The sequence below is a fragment of the Prunus mume genome, linkage group LG7 (genome assembly GCF_029339155.1).
Source record: "Prunus mume cultivar Tortuosa linkage group LG7, ASM2933915v1, whole genome shotgun sequence".
NCBI lineage: Eukaryota > Viridiplantae > Streptophyta > Magnoliopsida > Rosales > Rosaceae > Prunus > Prunus mume.
This window is the reverse complement of record NC_142704.1, coordinates 12,678,293-12,700,368: the sequence shown is the minus strand read 5'-3', so window position 1 is coordinate 12,700,368 and position 22,076 is coordinate 12,678,293. Positions and strand designations below refer to the sequence as shown.

The 22,076-nt window shown below is 37.1% G+C and overlaps 3 protein-coding genes across 4 annotated transcripts; 1 reads left to right on the top strand and 2 right to left on the bottom strand.

The window, feature by feature from the left end:
• The first annotated feature begins 3,176 nt into the window (after positions 1-3,176).
• Positions 3,177-5,190, top strand: LOC103336680 (protein MODIFYING WALL LIGNIN-1). Its single transcript, XM_008239770.3, has 3 exons — positions 3,177-3,501; positions 3,636-3,865; positions 4,647-5,190. The coding sequence occupies exons 1-3, from the start codon at positions 3,397-3,399 to the stop codon at positions 4,897-4,899; spliced, it is 588 nt and encodes a 195-aa protein (XP_008237992.1). The 5' UTR covers positions 3,177-3,396; the 3' UTR covers positions 4,900-5,190.
• A 494-nt stretch (positions 5,191-5,684) lies between these two features.
• LOC103336679 (protein decapping 5-like) lies at positions 5,685-12,214 on the bottom strand. Of its 2 annotated transcripts, none has more exons than XM_008239769.3 (7): positions 11,908-12,214; positions 10,873-10,973; positions 8,561-8,632; positions 7,547-8,431; positions 6,409-6,600; positions 6,207-6,314; positions 5,685-6,091 (listed from the first exon to the last, which is right to left on the bottom strand). In XM_008239769.3, exons 1-7 carry the CDS (start codon positions 12,032-12,034, stop codon positions 5,948-5,950), a joined length of 1,629 nt encoding a protein of 542 aa, XP_008237991.2. In that variant the 5' UTR covers positions 12,035-12,214; the 3' UTR covers positions 5,685-5,947. The 2 variants fall into 2 exon arrangements, with proteins under 2 accessions (XP_008237991.2, XP_088912050.1); XM_089055924.1 differs by having other exon boundaries at positions 6,198-6,314; positions 11,908-12,213.
• A 1,374-nt stretch (positions 12,215-13,588) lies between these two features.
• Positions 13,589-20,322, bottom strand: BMY2 (beta-amylase 2). The gene is made up of 9 exons (XM_016795944.2): positions 19,768-20,322; positions 19,342-19,662; positions 18,996-19,199; positions 17,529-17,723; positions 17,109-17,273; positions 16,478-16,738; positions 15,333-15,545; positions 14,868-15,087; positions 13,589-14,056 (listed from the first exon to the last, which is right to left on the bottom strand). Exons 1-9 carry the CDS (start codon positions 20,197-20,199, stop codon positions 14,025-14,027), a joined length of 2,043 nt encoding a protein of 680 aa, XP_016651430.2. The 5' UTR covers positions 20,200-20,322; the 3' UTR covers positions 13,589-14,024.
• Positions 20,323-22,076: the final 1,754 nt, after the last annotated feature.

The following is a 22,076-nucleotide window of genomic DNA, read 5'->3' as shown; positions in this document are numbered from 1 at the left end:
GCTTGTGCAATAAGGTAGCTCCAACAAGCTGCATGTGATTCACAAATTACAACCGTTAGGCTAGCGGGTGCGATTTGATTGCTACCTTGCACTGCATTTTCCATATGTTCCAACAAATGTAACCAATACTAGTCATGATATTGTCCTTGTCTCCCGGATTGCCATTCAAACTCGTAGAGAGGGATAAAAGCCATATGTCCAGCATAGTGATAGTTCTTTTATCAATCCGCATATTGAGATGGCTGCAAAACCAGATAGGCTCCACCCAGGGACATCGAAGGAGCATATGTTCAATGAATTTGCTTTCATCGCCACATGGGGCACATTGGAGAAATCCCAATCTTTCTTCGGAAAAGATTAGCCTTTGTAGCAAGACAGCTCCTCAAGGTTCTCTAGAGAAAGTTTTGAATTTTTGGGGGAGCTTCTAAATTCTAAACTAGCTTTCATACCTCCTTACAACATGACTGCCATTCGAAACCTACGAGAGAGCCTTGTTCTTTATCAAATCTCTCCCTTGTAATAGGCTTGCCACACCCAAGAAGCACGTCCCCCCTTTTTAGCTTGAAAAAATAGTCTTAGGAAAATATTGAGCTTTAAGAGTTTGAGCCTAGTGGCAGATGCACTAAGGGACAAGAAGGGTTGCTCGACCCCTTGGATGACAAACAAAAGAGGTTGTGGAGGTCTTAGGGAACCCCTTGGCTAAATGTGCACACAACTTGCTCGACGAAAGTCCCCAAGGCCAAAGCCTTGCGCAGTGCTCACCGCGCAAGGTTCCTTTTTAAGCGCTGGCCAAAACGACTTCGTTTTGGTCCAAGTGCATTCAATTTTTTTTAATGACTTCACCTCAAAACTATGTCATTTTGAGCCAAGCTTTAGGGAAAAAAAAAAAAGGAACAACACAATAGCATCTCCCCTCTTTACCCGACTATGAACCCACCCTAACCCTTACCCTAATTCCTTTCCCCAAAAAAAACCCTCCGATTCCTCTCTCTATTTGCCTCCTCTTTCAATTCTTGGGAAAGAACTCGTCAACTCCTTGCAAGACCAAGTCCTTTTCTAACCCTTTTACTTTTTCGAGTTTTTTTGCTTTGCTTTCTCTTTTCTAATCCTTCTTTTTCATGCAGATCGAAAAATAATCTTTCCTTTTTTATTCGTTTTATATGACATAAAATGGTGATTTGTTTTTATGGATAAAATTTCAGATAATGTATGTCAAGTGCAATTAAATCATTTATGTTCCCTCCTTTTTACACATACTACATAGATGCTAGGACTCGAACCCAAAACTTTTCATGAGGGATCAATTGCTCCAAACCACTACACTACGGGGTCCTTTACCAATATTTGGATTGTCTACTTTCTTAGCAATTAATGTCAATATAAGAGTGTTATTTTCTGTCCCAAATTTGTTTGAGAACTTTTACACTATGATCCTCTGGGGTAAAAATCCTGGATCCGCCACTGTTTGAGCCCACTTCTCAACTACTCATGAGAGAAGTTGTTGCTTCCACCTGTCAACTTTGGCAAGAATCTGGTCTTTTTGTGGAGGATAATGCATTTCTCTTGGCTCTCCCCCAAACTTTTGGCAAACCAAAGTATCTTCCAGGATCCTCGACCTTAGGCATACCAAAAATTTTACACAAGCTCCCATGCAGTTGCATAGGCATATGGGGACTGAAAAAAGGGTGGATTTGTATGAGTCTATCCCTATGTATTTGCTATGCAAATGTCGTATGGCTCAAAGCCTCGAAAGCGAAGGGATGAGGAGAGGTAGTATAGGATAAGCGAGAAATTGCATAAGAGAGATGTCAGAGGAGAGAGAAATCCATACAAATTCTTAGTTTTATCTGTTATTTCAAATTCTAAAATTTACACATATCAAAGTTTCAATGGATTTGTAAACGGGGTCTAGCCCAGTGAAAAATGGCCTCAATTTGCATACCAGTGGTCTCAAGTTCAGAGTCCCATGACACATTGGTCAGTAGTGTGTGTGTGTATAAGGAACTCAAATCCCCTATTTAGATTATCGCTTGTATTATTATTATTAATATTTATGTTTTTTTTAGAGTGGTGATTTCCCCACTCCTTTTTCTCCTATTTTATCCACTTACACTCCTTTTTTAAGTGTAAGTGGATAAAATAGGAGTGGGGAAATCATTGCCCTTTTTTTAAGTCTCAATGAATTTCCTTCATATCTAAATCAGCTCTAAAAATTGGGCCCAAACATTTAAATTTGGGTTCTCAAATCCAAATCCACCTAAACAAACGAGCCATAGAGTTTTTAGACAACCCAAATGGAGCATGTGGAGCACTTACGCCTGAAAGACAAAGGGAAGGGACATCTCTTTCAATTATAAATTGTTTCTTTTCTTAGGAAAATTATAAATTGTTTCTTAAATTAGTTTTTAAAATCCACGGTTTCATAGAATAAATCCTGAACATATTACAATATTCTCACTTTCTCTCACCTACCCGCCAGCCATCCTTCCTTTATGGCATCCACCAATCTTTCCATTGAAGGTTAAACGAATAAAATTGAAATCAAAAGTTGCACCTCTCACTGTTATGAAAGAACACCAAAGAATCCTCAGACGGTGGAAACCGTAGTAAATCAATGCTTCTAATTGCAAATTCTACTTTATCCAAATGAAGTGCGGTTCTAAAACAATGGTCCCCATCCCATACCATACTAGCGTGAGAGACACCAAATATTTATTATTTTTACTTGGAATAATGTAATAAAAATAATAATACAAAAAAGTACTTGGTAATTAGTAAAAGGAAAGGCCAGGATTTTTTATTTTTATTTTTTACAAATTGATATCCCGTATTCTTAATGTATAGGGAAGAGATTGAACTCGAGTGTAAGAGAAGGACGCACTGCTTTATCCAAATGACCTAACCTACGTGACTACATCTACCAAAACAATGACTTCTTTTTAGAGTCATCGCAAATCTAAAGCCGCGTTAAATCCGTCCTCTATTTTCTTCGTATGATTCTTCAAATCCCTGATGAGTTGGGCATCTCATTAGTGAAGCCGTTGACTAGCACCAATTTTAAAATAGATATTTAGTTGCTTAGTCTGATCCAAAGCCTGGCACAATATTCCAAAACTGTCTAATACGTAAACCGAATGGTATCTCTCTCCACCTCCAAAGCAATGGAAGAATTGTTTGGGAGAAGAAAGTCTCAACAACAACTAGAGAGGAAGAAGACTGGTACCTACCTACTGTCTACACCTAAACCCAAAAGCCCACCATCACCGCCACCAAATATTATATTTTCAATACTTTGAGTAAAATCCAAGACCCCTCCTCCTCCTCCTCCTCCTTCTCTTCCTCTGTTTATAATTTCAAGCTTCTCTCAATAAGCTCTCAGCATCCTTCTCAATTCTCATGGAGAAACACCAATATGAGTTGGTGCTAATTCTTTTTGTAGTTGCCTCCCTCGGCCTTGTCTCCATCATATCATGCATAGCCGCAGAGATTAAGAAAACGAAGGTACATACATACATACATACATAAACACACTTTTGATCTTAATAATAATAATTACTAGTTTAATTTTTTTATTAATTGTGGTAATAATAATTACTAGTTTAATTTTTTTATTAATTGTGGTATTTGATTTGTAGGAGGAGGAGCTGAGGATGGTTGGAAGACTCTGTCATTTGCCAGAAAGTCAGGCATTTGGGTTTGGAGTTGCAGCCTTGATATGTTTGTTTGCAGCTCAGATGGTGGGGAATTTGATAGTTTGCACTTATTTTTGTTCAAGAGAGAGAAAGAAGAAGGGTGGTAGTGATTTCAGTATCAGTTCCAAAGCAAAAACACCAACGATTTGGATGGCTCTTGTGTGCATCTCCTGGTAGGTTTTCAATCTCCTCCTCAATATCTATCCTTTTGGTTTACAGTTGACAAGTTCCTACCATATACGCAATATAAGAAAATAGCTGCCTGCTACAATTTTTGTTTCTATTTCTCCTCTTGATCCTTCACGATTGAAATTTTATAAATTGAGATAAAATAAACTATCCAACCCCAGATAAGGCCATAACCAGTTCCACCTGTTTTCAGACATTTCTCCATGTGGGTCACCTTTACTTGGAAACTAGAGTGGGTTTCGGGAGACCACACATTTCTTAGCTTAATTGCTTTAGTACCCCTTCAAACTATAGTTAAATTTCACATTGCCAAATTCAAAGTGACCCACTTGCACGTTTGATTAATGTTTTGCGTCTTACTTTATTCTTCACCGTCAAGTCTGCAAACGCTAACATGTGACATATATTTTGGTACAACAATGGATCCCATTAATGTCACGTCAATATTTTTAACAGACTTTTTGTCAGACTTAACTGTGGAGAGTAAAATGAGAAGCAAAACATCGGTAAATGGTACAAATTGGGTCATTTTAAATTTCTAGAGGCAATGCTAGATTTGATCATAATTTCAAGATACACTGAAGCAATTAAGCCTTTAATTCTTCTTCAAACCCCAAAAAATTGAAAAAAAAAAAATAGTTCCTTAGAAAATGGACAGATCAGCTCTCAGCTGGAAGTGTCTCAATTTAAGAAACATTAATAAGACATAAGAACGGGAAAACGCGGATTGAGATAATGAATTTTGGAAATGGGCCATTGTTGCAGGACCAGCTTTGTAATGGCAGTCACATTGCTGAGCGCAGCAACTAGCATGAGCAGAGACCAACCCTACGGACAAGGATGGCTGGATGGCCAATGCTACCTAGTCAAACAAGGAATATACATTGGCTCAGGGATTCTGGTTCTAATTGCAAATGGTTCCACGATCGGCTTAATCATCATCACAACCATGAGGAAGACCCAAGTTGATGAAGGTTCTAAAGTGAAAGAGCAAAGCAAGTTGAACACAAAGTCATAGAGAATAAAGACAACTTTTGGGGTAGAGAACAACCAATTCCCCTCCCCATCACATACGTGAGTTAGGCCAGTTGGTCAAGGCAATGTTCTCACCCCCTGCACTCGACTTCAATCGCCCTTCCCGTACATTAGAATAGTTTAAACTATCACTTTGTCAAACAAAATACAACAGGACAGGACACCAATCTACTAAATTGAAAATGTATATTATGGCCCTAAACTCCCAACTTCCAAAGGATACACTACAATTTTAATTTTTATTAATACACAAAAGGGCATGGTTTGTTATGAATTTCTATAAAGTCTACTCTTTGGGTTGCAATACCTTCAATATGACCCAAAAGAAAAAAAGGTTGCCAAAACATGAAAATGTCAGACCTTAAAATGCATTGTTTGTTACCTGACCAAAAAAATAATACTTGACAAAAGAAATACTTTTCAAAATGATCTTTTCATTCAGTGGATTGAAAAGAGCAACCACCTTTGAACTCAACCCACTAAAGAAAAGCACTATATACTTATTTACTTACAACCTCATCTGCCTGACTCCATTGCGTACAATTAACAATTCTACTAGACAGGGATCTTCAACAAAAAGAGGACAAATAATGACACAAAGAAAGAGAGGAAATGATTTTATTTATGTTTTTTAAGGAAAAGGGAGGTAATTATTCCTATTAATTAAATGAAACATATGCAGTTTATTGTTAAATATATTATTTAGATGTGTGATTCTCCCTTGCAAAGACATTCTAGAGAGAGAGAGAGAGAGAGAGAGAGAGAGCAGAAGTAAAAACTACACCAGCATTTGATTTCTATTTCTACTGATTGTATAATGGACAATATTTTCATTAAACAAGAGATGCAAAGGCCAGTTCATGGGCACTAAAACGGCATGAACCAACCGAATCCTCTAACAAACGTGAAGATCTCAAAATGTCCACAACATTTACTTTTGAGATTCAGTCCTCAATGTCTAGAATGAGGTAAAAAGAAACCATAGACAAGCAATCATGGACCTTGAGTGAACATTGAAACACAAATTGACATTAGAAGGGCATGTTACCACCACGACCCCTCCCACCGTAGCCATATCCCCTTCCCCATTGATATGGACCCCGGTAATTACCACCACGTCCAGCACCATAACCACCATAGCCAAGATTATATCTCTGCTGGAAATTTCCAAATGTCTGGAAAAGAAATAATGACACAAAATTACTAAATCACCCAACTATGACTCACTAGCACTTTTGTAGGTAATATTCAATATGAAAAGAAAAAAAAAAGAACAATAACTTGGCAAACCTCAGTATCCTGCCTCATTCTCTCAGAAAACCTATGTCCATTTCTTCCTCCACGGTTGAGCGAATTACATGAAATTGTGTCAAAGAACTCATCCTTGTTATACGCAGGCTACATGAAACAAACAAAAACTAATCAATAATCAATAGTTCACAATTTGCACTGGACTGCTAAACAATCCAGTATATAACAATCCATGTCCTACCTTTGTGTTCGGTATCAGGCCAGAACCTTCTTTGTCATCCACACATTGACCAGTTCCACTATTATCCACTCTTTCTGTTTGGTCACTTTGTTTTTCCTTTCCTAGGTAACCCCATACTTCATCTTTCTTAAACTTCTCATTCATGGCTAGAAAATCAAACTCCTCAGTATACGGTGTAGCTGAGTATGGAGACTGTATTATATAACAGAACAATGAAATAGATTACCAGAATGCCAAGTCATGATATTTAATCCAGGAAACATCTAGAAATTAAAACAAATAGAACAATGCTTCTGCTAACGTTAATATTTTCAGAAAGATACGAAAGGAAAATAAGATGCATATTTCCCCTAAGCACAACAAGAATGCTCAATATACCGACAGCAAAATGGCATGACAAACTGGATCATAAAACCATACTTCCATGTGGGAATGCACTTCTAAATGTACACCACACTTCCACTACTTTTAAGTGCATGCATCCATATCATGTAGAGAAATGTGTGCTTCAGAATGCAATTACACACTACTAAGATTTCTGGTCACGCTTCTTTCCAAAATCACTTGTTTCTGCCTCAATCCATTCCACACATTCTCACAACCACACCAGCAAGCAAAAAGCACAACAAACGTGGAGGTCATTGTGTGATAATTCCAGCCCCAAAATATATAGTATACATAGCAAAAAAACTATTAGAGTTAAATATATGATCAGTTACACTGTATACAGGGCCTAAATACAAGCATTTGATCATCCAAAAGACATCATTACCTTAGTTCTAATAACATTCCTCTTTTTAGTAAGTCACAATTGCTAAAATAATACTGTTTCCGTATACTTTTCATCTTGGCGGGAAGTTTCCTTGAAAGTCTAAAGATTTATTTTTCAGTAGTCAAGATAAACCTAGATATGTGGGATTCTGATAGTTCATAAACACACAAAGCACATTAAAATGCAGAAATATGAGGTCTAAGTCTAGTATGCAGAAGTTCATAGAGCCTTCATTATGGAAGCACTAACATATTTGGATTATAGAACACAATCAATTGCATTAATATCTGAAAATAGACCAGGATTAAAAAAGAGAAATGTAGTTATCAGAAAGTATATGCAGACAATGCAACTTCCGAATCTCACCTGTTGGGAAGTGGGCAACGGCAATAATGGTGCTCGAGTTACAGGAGTCAAGGATGAAGATCCAGATGAGGTTGGCATCAAAATGCCCATATCCTTTCCATCAAGGTAGAGTTTCTGTGAGGAAGAAAGTATGTGCGATCTAGATGGTGCCAATTGATCAGGAGTTAACAAAGATGGGGGTGGTGTTAGCAAGGGACCTCGATCAGAACCTTCAGAAAATGATCCAGGATAAGGCATGGACTGTGCAGGTAGAACAGGTACTGAATCAGAAACAGCTTTAGTAGCAATTTGTGTTTCAATTATGTCTAAGTCTTGGCAGGGTGAAGGCAATGAAGACATAGTTAGTCGGCTAGCATTTAGAGGTATAGAATGAGATGGTAAAGATACCCGTGCAGCCATGGACGTAGGCATATCAAGACCAGAAGAAAAATGTACAGAAGGGACAGAGGTAGAAAAGTTTGGATGTACAAAAGTTGGTGTAGAAGATGAAATTATAGGGTTCAGAGATTCTGATGTAGTGGCCAAGCCAACAGCTATAGATGCGTGATTTTCAGGAGCCTTATTCTGCATTGTCAAGGGCTGTGACACAGCAGATGGAGATTGCAAAGGAATACGGTGATGTGGATGATCAGACATATCAAGTGATGCCCCATTGTATCCTTGCCAATACATCGGAAAAGAAAGTGCTGGAGGACTAGCAATATGAGTATAAGAAGAATGTCCTGATGTACCAACTTCAATTGCAGAATTATATGAAGGCAAGACACCAATATGGCCTCTACTAGTCAAAGCAGGGGTATCCTGCCAATGAGTTGTTTCTACCAAATTTTTACCTCCAACTAATGCTGATGGTGGAGAACTTACAGGCACCCCAGCATAGTGTGACTGCAAAGAAAATAAATAAATATATAAATCATATTTTCCAATTTACTCATAGAGATTATAAATGCATATGTCATTTAATGTGTGAGTGTGTCTGTATGTGCGCAAAGGTATGTAACCAAATGTCAATACCTGTATAATAGCAGGATCATCATGAGTTTGTTCTTCTCTTTGAGCAGGCGGATGAGACTTAACTTGCAAATCCTACAATTGTGAAAATAGGCCCATTTTCAGTACATGAATAGTCTATCATATTTAGCATCCCAATATGTTCATTTGTTTAATTGTCTAGGCACGTTTTCATCAAAATGAGATCTTGTTCATCAACATCAGTCATAAAATCATCTCATGCTCTAAGAGAAATCTAGGAAAAAAAATGCATGTCTGTGTTCTGGGAGAGAGGGAAGGGTAGAGAGAGAGAGAGAGAGAGAGAGAGAGAGCTAGTTGAAGTATCACCTTCCATGCCACATAAAAACTAATAAAACAGAGGGCATAATAGGGAAAAGGACAATAATATACTCAAGGTGATGCTGATAAAGATGTCAGTTTGAACATCACAGGGGATCTCATGCCTCAAAAGGTCACGGAAACCACAAATAGGATAAAAAGGCCGGATACATGCAATAATTTTCATACAACATAGAGAAGAAAACCAATTAAAAGGCCAGTCACACAGAACATTGCATGCTCAAGTTTCTCACCAACGTTGACTAGATAAGAATAGTCGAGATCTCCTTCTTCTGTTCTGGTGAAAGAGGCTAAAACTAGTTTCCCCATTATATAATTAAAGAAATTGTTGACAGAACTGCACTCTTTTTTTCTTTATAGTGAGCTAGATCAGTAAGAATTTAAGATCAACCAAAACAGCTATAGAGTGAAGTAGAGGATTTTAAAGAGGCTTACAGAGATATTAAAGCACACATGCACACACACACACAGAGAGCAAGGTAATCTCTTTGTCTATGTTACATACTAAAAATTCAAAGATCAGCATGCCTTTCACCCCAAAAAAAAAGGAGCAACATGCCTAAAGAAATCCTTGCATCACAATCGGTGATTATCATAAAATTAGTAGCCTCTAAAGAATCTAGAACCTTCACCAGTTACCTTCAATGGGACATTAAACTTCCAATATCGTTTTTAACATCCATAACCCAACTCCACAAAGAATGATATGCAGCTACACTCTAAACTTCTACTTAGTTGTTCTTGGATTGTTGTTTTCAGCCATGGCTTAACAATGATTCTTGTGAGAACATATGATAATTTTCATGTTGATTTGGAGAGCCTACAGCTACCCTTTTGAAACACTTTCATGTGCTCAGATTAGTCCCAGATCTTCAAGCCTAGGGCTATGAACCATGCTGCTGAGGGTGGTCTTGACCTCACTTCAACCTTTTCAACAAATATGAATGGCACTACCTGAGTGTTACTAAAATTTCAAATTCTTGTAGCCAGAAAAATGATGTAAGTGGGTTCGTACTAATTTAGGACCTTCCCATTTTATTTCAACTTTGGGATTTTTATCTTATATTGGGTTTCATTAATTTAAATTAAGATTTCTTAAACTATTCGGATCCATATTTCTATTACATCATCCTTCGCAGATTTGGCCTGCCGATTATATATAATAGGCCTCAAAAAAACCTAAGATGACTGGAATTAGGAACTATTATCAAAATTGAAACCCTAACCACTTCCTCTCTTCCTCTCCTTCCATTTCTCCCTCCTCTATTTCTTTCTCTTATGCATCAATGTAATAATAGATACAAATATCTACGTTATAAAGGAGTTTTGATTGATGATATTATCCAATGGGGAACAAATGCCTACAAAATTAATGATGAATGCAAGAAGAAAATTTTGTGTGTAGACAAGATCTTAAGTTTAAATTATATTTAATTAACATGGAACTTGGGGGCTAGTTATTTATTAGCTTAATTGATAATTGGTATGCAACTATAATCTTATAGGATTGCATGTATAAACTGGCCTTATTATGATTGGAATTTGATACTTTCACCTATCTGATTTGATAACAAAGAATTTGAGTTTATCCTAACTTGCCTTTCTCCTCCTCAGTCTCTTCCATCTCTTGTTCTTCTCTGCTTAGACCTCTATCATGTGTTTTTCGCTGGTTCTCCCTATTTTCTAACCTTTGTCTACCTCTCTTCTGGTTCTACATCAATTTAGAATCAGAAAAAATTGTCTCTTCCAGTAAACTTAAAAATTACAAGCATGGTATAAAGGAAATTTACAATGAAGACAAAGAATAAACAAAATAACAGGAATTACAATGACATTTCCAAGACAAAAAATTTTAAAATTAAAAATAAATAAATAAAATAAAAACCTGCCATCTCAAAGCAAGAACTAACAAAATAAATAAAAGGAAAATGAGATAAGAGTAAACAGTAATCAAGTATATTATGTCTCCCTCTTACCTTTATGTCACTTGCTCTGAACAGAATATATTCATAAACCTTATCATTTGGAGGAACTTGTTGGCCATCCTTCTTACGCCCCTCTGTTCCATATGACCTAACTGCAATATCATACAGAAGTCGATACATTCAAAATGTTTGATTTCCCAACTATAGAAGACAAGAACAGTTTTATGTAACAAATGCCTACAGATGTTTTAATTTTAACTAAAATTCAGGTATGAAGACTGTAAACCGGGTGTGCTAAAACGTTGCCTATGCACACAAGTTGTATGCACAACATAAGTTGAACAGATAGCAATTTCACTTAAGTGCAACTAGTGTATAAAAAAGTCTTTGCAAAAATAGAAAATTACTTGATAGAAAACTTAAGACATTATAAACATTGAACTGAGTCATCTCTTTCTCTTTCTCATTTTATTACCTAGAAGATCTCAAGACCTTAAGAACATTGCATGATGTTGACCACAGAACATTAATAACAAAGTTAACCGTTAGTACTGTAACTTACAAGTATCGACTCAATATAAAAGATATGGTGAAAGATTACATCTAATGAGTATGATGAAAACTTTATCATGAAAAAACAATTAGATTGCAAGCAAAATGTTCTTTAAAATACTGCTTTATTTTCAAGCTCACAGAAGGATTTCTTGCCAAACTAAATAATTTGTGGCAAGAATTTATTGGCCAATTAAACCCCGTTCCTTGAGAACTGACAGATATAAACTACAACAACTTAGCAGCACAAAATGCATTCATTTGTACACATTTGAGATTATGTTTCTGATAGAAATTACATACACTGCCAGAAATATGATCCAAATACCAAATACATAAGAACTTCACGAGCATACATACTTGTATATGCACACACACAGATTTGTGAAAAAAAAAGAGGGAAAAAACTAAACCCTAGCCGAGCGTACCGATTGTTAGGGACATTTTATCAAACAAACAGACATGCGATCATATCTGTAAATGTGAAAGTAAGAAAATCACAGACAGATGAAGAAATGGAAAAGCAAAACGTACCGTTTTTTAGGCCAATGGAGGAGTCTTGGACGCTGAGGAAGTAGAGAACACCTTCGTAACGTATTTCGTACTTGGAAATTAGGCTTATGAGGCTCCCAATGTACGAATCTGCTGATTCAGTCGCCATTGAGATGAGTTTAAGGAGAGCGAAGGAAAGTCGAGGAAAATGAAATGAAATTTTCTCAGAACCGTTGCTGTTTTTTCCAGATTAGGGTTTGGGCTTTGTCTGTATCTTCGCCTGCAGGGAAAGTCGGTTTAAAAGCGCCAAAGAATCAGACTGTTACCACCAATGAAAATTACGCAGCCGAAGCGAAATCTTTTTGTTTTTTCTTTTCATAGTTAATTTGGAGGCGCATTAGGCACGTGGCACAATTTTGGGCACCCAATGCGAATTCCCTAAACAAAGTTTCCTGTTTGCAATTTTTCACAAATGAAAACTGGAAACTGAAAATTGGTTATTAAATGGGTTCATTTTTTTATGTTCCTCTTTATTTTCAAAAGACTGGTAATTTTTTAAAACTATTCTAAAATGTTTTCATTCTTCCATTTTCTTTTTCACTTTTTTTTTCCTCTTTTTTCATTCACCAATTCTACATACATTGTAAACTCAAGTAAAGAGAATAATATAAAAATAAATTAAAGTAAAAAGACAAGACATTTACTTAAACGTTTGGGATGGAAATAAGGCAATATAAGGCTATGGGCGAGCCTACTCGGGTTGGGTCGGGCCATGGGCAGGCCAAAGGTTTCAAATCCTAAATCTAAACCCTATCCAACCTTAGAACGAGTCGAGCCAAGTGGACCTAACCATTAGGCTAGACCGGGCTTTGGCCCATCGGCTCTCGAGCTACCCACTTCGACTAGTGGACCGCGAGCCAAATGATGATCACGCACATGCATTGCACTCCAATCCCAAAATCCGGTATCTAAGACCTCTCAACTCTTCATTCCATTGTGGACCCAGTCCTAATTTCATGTAACCATGCACAGAAGGGAGAGAGCCGGAGAGTAGAGAAACTCAAATGAAGAATTAAAATGTTGAAATTCTTATCAATGGGATTTAGCCTAGTAGAAAAAGACCTTGACTTATCAAAGGTCTCAAGTTCGAACCTCCGTGGCATCATAGTTTTGACTATTGCTTGTACTAAAAAAATTTGTTGAAATCCTTCCAAATTTCTAATTTCATAAGTTATTTCAAATACCATGTTTCGGCCTATGGTATTAGATGAATTTAGGTCAACTCCAAATCCAATTACTTAAATTGGGCTTTCCAAATTTCTAATTTCATAAGTTATTTCACATACCATGTTTCGGCTTATGATATTAGATGAATTTAGGTCAACTCCAAATCCAATGACTTAAATTGGGCCCAATCCATATCCAAAACCCTCCCATTCAAATCTCTAATATCAAACGAGCTTTCTTGTGATTTGAAAAACTCTTATACATTTGAAAACATCCCTTGGGGGCATGGGAGCTCGTCATCTAAAATATAAACACTTTTTCAAACTGAGAGAATCTTAATCAGTAACTATTTCACATTTGTTTGCAAAAATTCATAGATACATAACATTCAGAGTAAAACATTCTAAAGTGGATAGTTTTCTTGTCTTATTGTTTTGTTCTGGGCCCTGGGCCCAATTCATAACAAAAGAAACATTAATATCTGTTAAAACCACAGTTCAAAAGATGATTCCATTAATTTTGACTGAACCACTTTCTTGCTCAATTCTTTTCAATCCAATCCCTTCTGTTTTGATCTGAGCGTCTTTCTTAAATTACACAAACTTTATTTACACAGCTAAATTTGCCTTTTAATACTACAATACAAAGAGAGAAGAATCAAAAAAACAAAAGTTATATATGGCTTTGCACCACATACTTCTTCTGTGATCTGAAACTGCCTTTACAAGAAACATGAGTTAGACGACACCGCAAATTGAAGTTGAAGTTTATGCTGTCACTTCTTTGGCTGGAACAATTCATATTGAAATCTAGAACTATTATAAAACTTTCGAACCTCATGTCTCCTTTTAACTTGGATGAAACCAGCATGAGCAATTGAAAAGTCCATCCCTGTTATTTAACATCCTCTGAAAGAACACAGAATTCAATCTTTAACACGATACTAGATCTCCAGCTATCTCACCTGCAAACGCAATTGGAAAAGCTTTGTAAGATTCATGCTGATTTAATCTTGATGAAGTTTTTAAACAGACAGTTATCATCACTACAATTTAGGTGAAAGACAATATCTATGGGCCAAAAGCAGCTGCAGGAAAAGTTAAATTAAAACATGAGCTACGGATACCACAATATTGTAGTGGTAATAGAATCCAGCCATCTATTAACTCCTGAACAAGCAGACTATGCCTAACCAAGCCAAAAGGAATAATCCCACTCTTAACCATTTTAATAAAGGACACCTCTAATAAGTAATATTGGCAACACATCACGACCTTTTCTTTTCTGTATCCCTGGTAACCACAGAAAATGATCTAATAACACCGGTATGTCACAAAGTCGCCTGTGTCTTTAGTCGTTACAGTTCAGAGAAAAATGCTTCTTAAAAAGTGCACAGTAGAAATTGGCAATTTTATCTCAGCTAAATGTAACAGCAAGAGACCATCAAGAAACTGTACAGTGGTACGTCCTACAGCACATTCGAATCCCTGTTGTCTAAGGAGATTTTTGGGAGCTATGATGTATTTGCTTTTGACCATTAAGTAGAACTATTTTAGGGCTACAACAAAGTATGAAATACTTTTTCTTTGAAGTGTGAATGAAGAAAATAGTGAAAAAGAAGAGAAGAACAAAAAAGGGAATATATGAATTTCATGCTAATGCACTGTTTGAACACCCATCAATTTCCTTATCAAAAAACACCAACCAAATTATCCAAAAAAACCATCAAATTGAATACTTCTCACTAAATGTTATTGCTCTGTGAGAATACTTACCATGCATGCACTTAATGAAAAAATCCAACTCTGAAAAGCAAATTGCCCCTTGAACTAGAGGAGCTGGCTGCTGGTATACAAAAAATGAAAAGTGGCGGTGATCAGGATCATTCCTTGGCTTGACCATCTCAACTATTCTCATGCATCCTTCTCTATCATAACATGAAAGTGCATTTTCACCAGCTACAAGCAATCCTTGATCCCAGGCTAAATTTAAAACCTGTAGGAACAAATGAGAAGCTAGCATCACTCAAATTGAATACAGATAAACATATCCACGTCATTAAGCATACTTTTTAAATTATATTTAAAACTGCCTAGTTCAACAATTCATACTGAGTTGTTGCCTTTTCAAACATCAGGGAATTCTAGGGTTCACTCAGCATTGACCAAAGCCACTAGCAATACTGACACTATAAACAGCTACAGAGCTCAAAGAGAAGGGGCATGAGCAAGGGCCATCACCTGCCAACTCAAACCTTCTGGATCAGCCAGTGCTTCATCATTATCCTGACTCGATATATGCAGTCCTGAGCAAACAAACTTCACTGTCACTGAATGTTTCTTCAGAACCTCAAAAACTGGAGAGTACCCATTCTGGTTTGTTGGGTTATAGTACCCAGAAGTTAGCTCTGCTGCATGGCTGGAAGTCTTATACCACCAATAGACTGCAGGAACCTGCACATTTGCATCTTTTAATTATTTTTTCATTATGTAACAATTCCACGATAGGACTTTTAAGAACATCACGACCATGCATCCCCTTGGTTAAGTTCTAGGCACACACAATGTCAATGAATATCAGACAGTTTAAGTATAACAAATCATTATACTATTTCTAGGCTTGATGTTGGGATTTCTCAATGTAACGTACCTATATGCCATTTCTAGGTTGGTCCAACTAGACTGAACATAACTAATCTGTATACTACTTTTATGCTGGATTTTGAGACTAAAGGAATATCATAAGAAATCATCACCAATTCATGCATAAACGGAATTCTAAATACCTAACATCTTCTAGACAGGCAGAGTTGTATAGTTTTAGGAGTCATGAGCCACGATGAAAGATGTTCAAGTACACCAACATGTGCGTGCTTGTAAGGAAACTGAACTTGATGAATCATCGTTATGAAACAGTATAACACCAACTTCTCTCAACATCCCAAAATCTGGTTCAAACATAAAATTCCGGGTCGTATGCAGGCCACTCTTCGTTGCCTTTGTATTGGTGTCCTATACTGGTCAGAAGCATGCGTAAAGGAAGAGGAAGACGGATTCATCATCCATGAGTACAGGAACCAAATTACGGATTTTATTAGGAGCATCGATGGTGTCACTTACAGTATGTCTGGGAGTTTTTAAGTTAAACTGATATAAGGGAGAGTGGAACATCCTTCATTTTCTCTCATAAGTTGATTGGTGAAGTAGGGATTTCAAATTATGAATAACTAAAACAATATACACCTTTATAACCAATGCACACCACGCTTTTGACTAAAACAAGGGAACCTATGGTCCCACCTATTTTTCCCTTCCACTCCTTCCATCTAAATGCATAGTTAGTGAATCATAGCTAGTCAGTGGGGGAAAAAGGGCCAGATACACACCTTGACAATTATTTTGGTTTCATCAAAGGCAAGGCTTGCAAGAGACAGTACATTATCCGCATGGTCAATTAGTGACTGTGCATACCAATGAAGGAAAAAACGCCCGTAATAACTATCATAATCACCGCGCTCACAAAAGAAGCCAGTTTCGTGTGGCCGAGAATTGTATTCACCAGCATTATCAGGTCCCCTGGCCCAGAATGAGTGCCCACGCAATTTAGCCGCTCGCCGCAGACTTTGTTGTAAATATCTATCATAACACTGCAAACAAGTGATTAATAAATTTCAATACAATTGCAATGCAGAGTCTAAAATTTGAAGCAACATGAAGGAAACAATACTTTCTCAGGAACCAACGAAATGCAGTAAATAAATGCCACAAAGTTGAAGCAACATGAAGGAAACAACACTTTTTCCATCTTTGCCATTATATCATATGTAAAGACGGAAAGATCGAAGGAAAAGAGGGAATACTTCCAAACTGATGTGAAATAAAATAGTGAATCAAGACCTGTGAGGAAATAGAAAGCCTTTTCTTGTCTAATTTAAACTGCAGAATACATGGACAAAGAGACTCTAAGTGGATACACAACAATTTCAACAAATATTATGGTTTAGCTTTAATAGATACCTGAAACTCACCGACACCAGGATACCTCCACCCCATCCTTCCTGAAAAGGAAGGATACTTAAGCTCCCCAGATGATCCAAGCCCAATCTCCACAGCAGAAATAAGACCCTCAGCAAACAAGTCGTCAAATTCAGTGCGAAAACTTCTCATAAAATCAAAATAGACCTGCATGAAGAAAGCAAAGAACAACAGAAACAAAAAGTAAATAAGTTTCAACTGACAAAAGTAGGCCCAACAGAAAAGAAATAAAAAAAGGAGTTAACAATTAACCATATAAACAATGAAATGACATAGGGGCATATAATGGAGGACAGCATAAATGAAACAGTAAAACAAAACAAAACAAAACACGGACGCAATAATCTCATGGTCCAAGCGTAAAAGACAGAACGCCTCAACATCATTCAGATATTTTCATACCTCGACACCAGTTCTTCCATGTAAAACTCTTTCTTTATCAATGCCCCAAGATAGACATTCAGTGTTCCTCCTTCCTTCTCGATCTGTAAAGAATATGTCCTGGTTTTCCTTACCAATCTCTAAGATCCACTGTGGAAGAGGGATCAGGGCTTCACCGGACTCACTTCTTCCATATTCATGAAATGCCATTACAACCTTCAGCAAAATGATTTCAGAAACCATTCATCAACAGAGTGCAAGATTCTCCAATATAGAATAAGAACCTATTCAAATTAAAACTTCCTTGGGTTACAAGATTAGGAAGTAGCAAGAATGCTCTTAACAAAATACATTCTTTTGTTTGAAACCATAGGAGATTGCAGTGGAAGAGTGAAAGGTCTGAGCCGTGATGCATTTTCAAGTACTCAATCTAGTGCAAGAAAAATTGAAAGTATTCTGAAAATAGAAATGTCTTCATAGGAGTAGCTATTTTACAGCACGAATAACAGATATAAAAAATTTCTGGCCCACAGCTTAGACAGTATACAAGCTCATAATCACCTACAAGAATTATATGCATTCATACACAAATGAGATTGATAGAGCCTCCCATAAGTTTGGCTCTATAAAGGAGTTGCCACAAACTGAAAATTACATTTATATTCCTTAATCAGGGACCAAAATCCTGATAGATTAAGATGATATAGTAGTTAAAAACTCCACAACATTTTTGGGAAAACATAGACCAACATTACCACATGACAAAAGAAAAAAAAAATTGCACCTCCAAGAGACAAAAGTTTCATAAACCCTACTGTCATCTAATTTGATTCGTACTATTTGAAGGAAAAAAAAAATTTTAATTGCACTGCTTTTTTGACCATTCAATACATTAAGAATCTGGATAGTTCCATTTCTATGTGACATGCTTAAACTTTCTCTGAAACAACATTATCTTGGCCTTAAATTAACACAGAATGGAAAATAAGGAATTTAACATTCCCAGCAAGTTTCCTTGTGCGCTCAGTAAACAAAAGAAAAGGAAAAATAGAGGCTCTGATACATTGAATATAATTTTATCAATTAGAGGGGAAAAAGAACAGAAAAAGATGTGTGTGTGTGCGTGTGAGAGGGAGAGGGGGAGAGAGAGAGAGAGAGAACTGATGTAAATTTCCAATTATGCCTACTTGTTAAATTCATGTGTGCTCCTTTGTGTGCCTGTTGGAGAAGATATCAATAATTTTGGTTCATTATCCATGGTAATTTGAGAACAGTTTAGACATACATGCGTTCGGATAAGTCTTAGACAAGTTCAACATGTGTTTGACTAATCATATGCATCACTCAAATTGTTTGCTGATACTAAGCCTTGTGATATTAAATGGAAACCTTTTAAATCCAAATTTTATTAAGCTTAATTTTGATGGTTCAGCTATTCAAAATAATTTACACTTCCCTAAGCTTTATCAATGAATCAGAGAGAAGTACCTGAAATTTGAACTTGAACTCCCGGAGAATGTTAAAAAGACCTCTATAACCAGACCAAACATATTTCTGGGGGCTCCAGCCTTCAACAATACCCCACCAACAATCCACGACAACACCGTCTACACTTAAAGATTGCATATGAGTTAGCTCCTGTCTTAAGCCTTCAGGATCAACCAGCTGGCAGTAATTGTTGATGAACCCAGTCTGCCAAACAAGCCCCAAGAATTGTATCACTTAAAAAACCTAGAATTACAAATATCTGAAAACAAAATAAACATGGTTCGTCTTAGAATTTGACAATCAGCAGTCAGAAAGCGCAGAAAAAAAAAATGAAGAATTTACTTACTGCAAGTGTTACATAGAGAGGAACATAGGGATCGGGTGTAGAAAAAGCAGTGGTGCCAATGCCATGGTTACCAGGTCTGATGGGAAGGTCTTGCATGAGCTGATCAGCCTCAACAGAGTTGATGGGGCTTCCACCACTAGAAAATTTATCATTCTTGGTGGTGTCTCTCTCTGCAATCACAACAGAATCAAGAGATGCTGGTGACAAGCTCTCATCAATTCTCACAACTGATGATGAGTTGTGAGGAGGATGACACTCCAGTGATTTTGTTGCTCTAACACCTGATGAAACTGGACTCTCTACCGACCTCATGCCCATTGCCTGTCACCAATTTCAAATAATAATAATAATTTTTATTATTCCTTTAAATAAAGTTAAAAACAGAAAGAAGAACAACGAGAAATTAGAAACTAGAAATGTACGGACAATTTGGGAGGGAGGGGGAGATTGGCGGTAAGTGGTGCCGTCGGCCTCGACAACCCAGCCGGCCTCACGTGCGAGGGCTGCGAGGACATCGTTCATATCTGCACGAGCAGGCAGCGGAAAGTTGCCGTACTGACGGAGGCCGGCGAGCATCCGGCTCGTGATGGATCGACGGAGCCGTTCTCGAAGCTTCGTGCGCTCCTTCTCCCTCTCCCTCTCCCTCTTGCCCTTATTAGTGGTGGGGGTGGAGGGACTGGTGGGGCCCACGGACCCGGCAGCTGTGGCGGCGAAGCCACGAGGTCGGCGGGGCTGAGGCTGAGGTTGTTGTTGGGGTTGGAGAGGGTGGGAGGGATGGTGGGGGTGATGAGGGAGGTAGTCGGAGCTGTGGTCGCTATGGGGGTCCAGATCCTGTCTGAGACTTTGATCGTCGTTCATGTCGTCCTGTGGTTGGTTTGGTCACTGCTTACTCCCGATATACAGCTTCGTAAACATATAAAAAACGCGAAATGACCTCCAATGCCACCCATTTGCTAATTTTAACTAAAAATACAACCCCTTCTCAATTTTTTTACAACTACAAGATATAAATACATCTTTATTGTGAACTGATTGTACGCATATCAGTTTTTCAGAAATTGGCTTCTCTCTCTAACTCTCTTGGCTCTATCTCTTCGGCTCGTCTCTCTCCCTCGTGTACTCTCTCTCTTCGATGTAATCGTCTTTCACCCTCAGCGGTGGCTGTTCATCCAAGCGTAATTCCACCGTTGACATCCACAGGTACTGTTCATATACCTTTTCTTTGAAATTTGGGGTTTTTGTGAATTTGGTTCAGGGTTTTAGTACTCTCCAAGAAAAGCCCGAGATTTTTGTACTCCCCAAGGAAAATAATTGGCTTAGGCTTCTAAAGCCGAGGAAGAGCTTTGAGGACACGGTGCGGTCAATCTTGATAATGGTTCAATTCCTTCATTATGTGAAGAGAAATCCTAAAACATCCTACAAATCGTTGTGTACTCACTTGTCCAAAGTTTTCAGGTAACTTGCAAAACTTTAAACATCTGATACTTCTATTTGCTAGTTTTCTTAGAACAGAGTTTGACAATTTTCACTCAATTTTCTTAGGCGTTCTCATAATGATCTGCTGGATCACATTCTGTTGATACATGATTCTGTTGAACGGGATGATACCTTAGCAAGGTCCAAGGTCTGTGTGGCTTCTTTTATTGTCATTGGAATCTTTATACGGGTAGTAACTTTGGAAAAGTAAAAAATAAAAAAAGGACGATAAATACTCGAGTAATGGCATAATTGTAATGGATAGGGCTCTTGGGCTGAGGAGAAAATGACTTAAGACACCCAAACCATTTCACAAAAGACTTAATAAATAGAAATTAATTACTTTGTGTTATTTTTCTTCAATCCTTTTATATTAAATAATAATTAAAATATAATCAATAAGCAAAGTGATTAAAAAAGGCTAGACATTACTTATTAGGTATGGTAAATAAAAGAAGTAAGCCAAAAAACAAATGTAAAGAAACAAATTTTATATTTTTAAAAATAAAAAATAACAAAGCGTATAGCCGTGCGGCTATACTATATATTAAAAAAAGACGCTCCCAGGGCCCATGTGCCACGTTTCAAAAGAAAACATAATTTTTTTTAAAAGGAAAAAACAGTACAGCCGGACGGCTATACCTTTTTTAAAATTCAAAAAACAGTATAGCCGGTTGGCTATACGACTATATATATAAAGACCCGCCCATGGCCTAAGCCCACGTGGCAAAGAGGTAAAGCCGGCAGGCTATACGATTTTAATGCAAAATCGTATAGCCGAACTGTACTATTTTTTGGAAAACAATTAAGGACAATCGAGTACATGCGGCTATACCTCTTTTAAGTAATCCATGTATAATACGTGAAGTTTGTGCGTCTTACTAAATTTTTTGAAAAAAATACGTGTATTACACATTAAAAACAAGTGCTACGTGTATAGTACATTATTAAATGTGAAAGCGCTAAAATCTTTATACGGATCGTAACTTTGGAAAATTAAAAAAAAAAAAAGGACGATAGATACTTGAGTAATGGCATAATTGTAATGGATAGGGCTCTTGGGCTGAGGAGAAAATGACTCAAGACACCCAAACCATTTCACAAAAGACTTAATAAATAGAAATTAATTACTTTGTGTTCTTTTTCTTCAATCCTTTTATATTAATAATAATTAAACTATAATTACTAAGCAAAGTGATTAAAAAAGGGTAGATATTACTTATTAGGTATGGTAAATAAAAGAAGTAGGCCAAAAAACA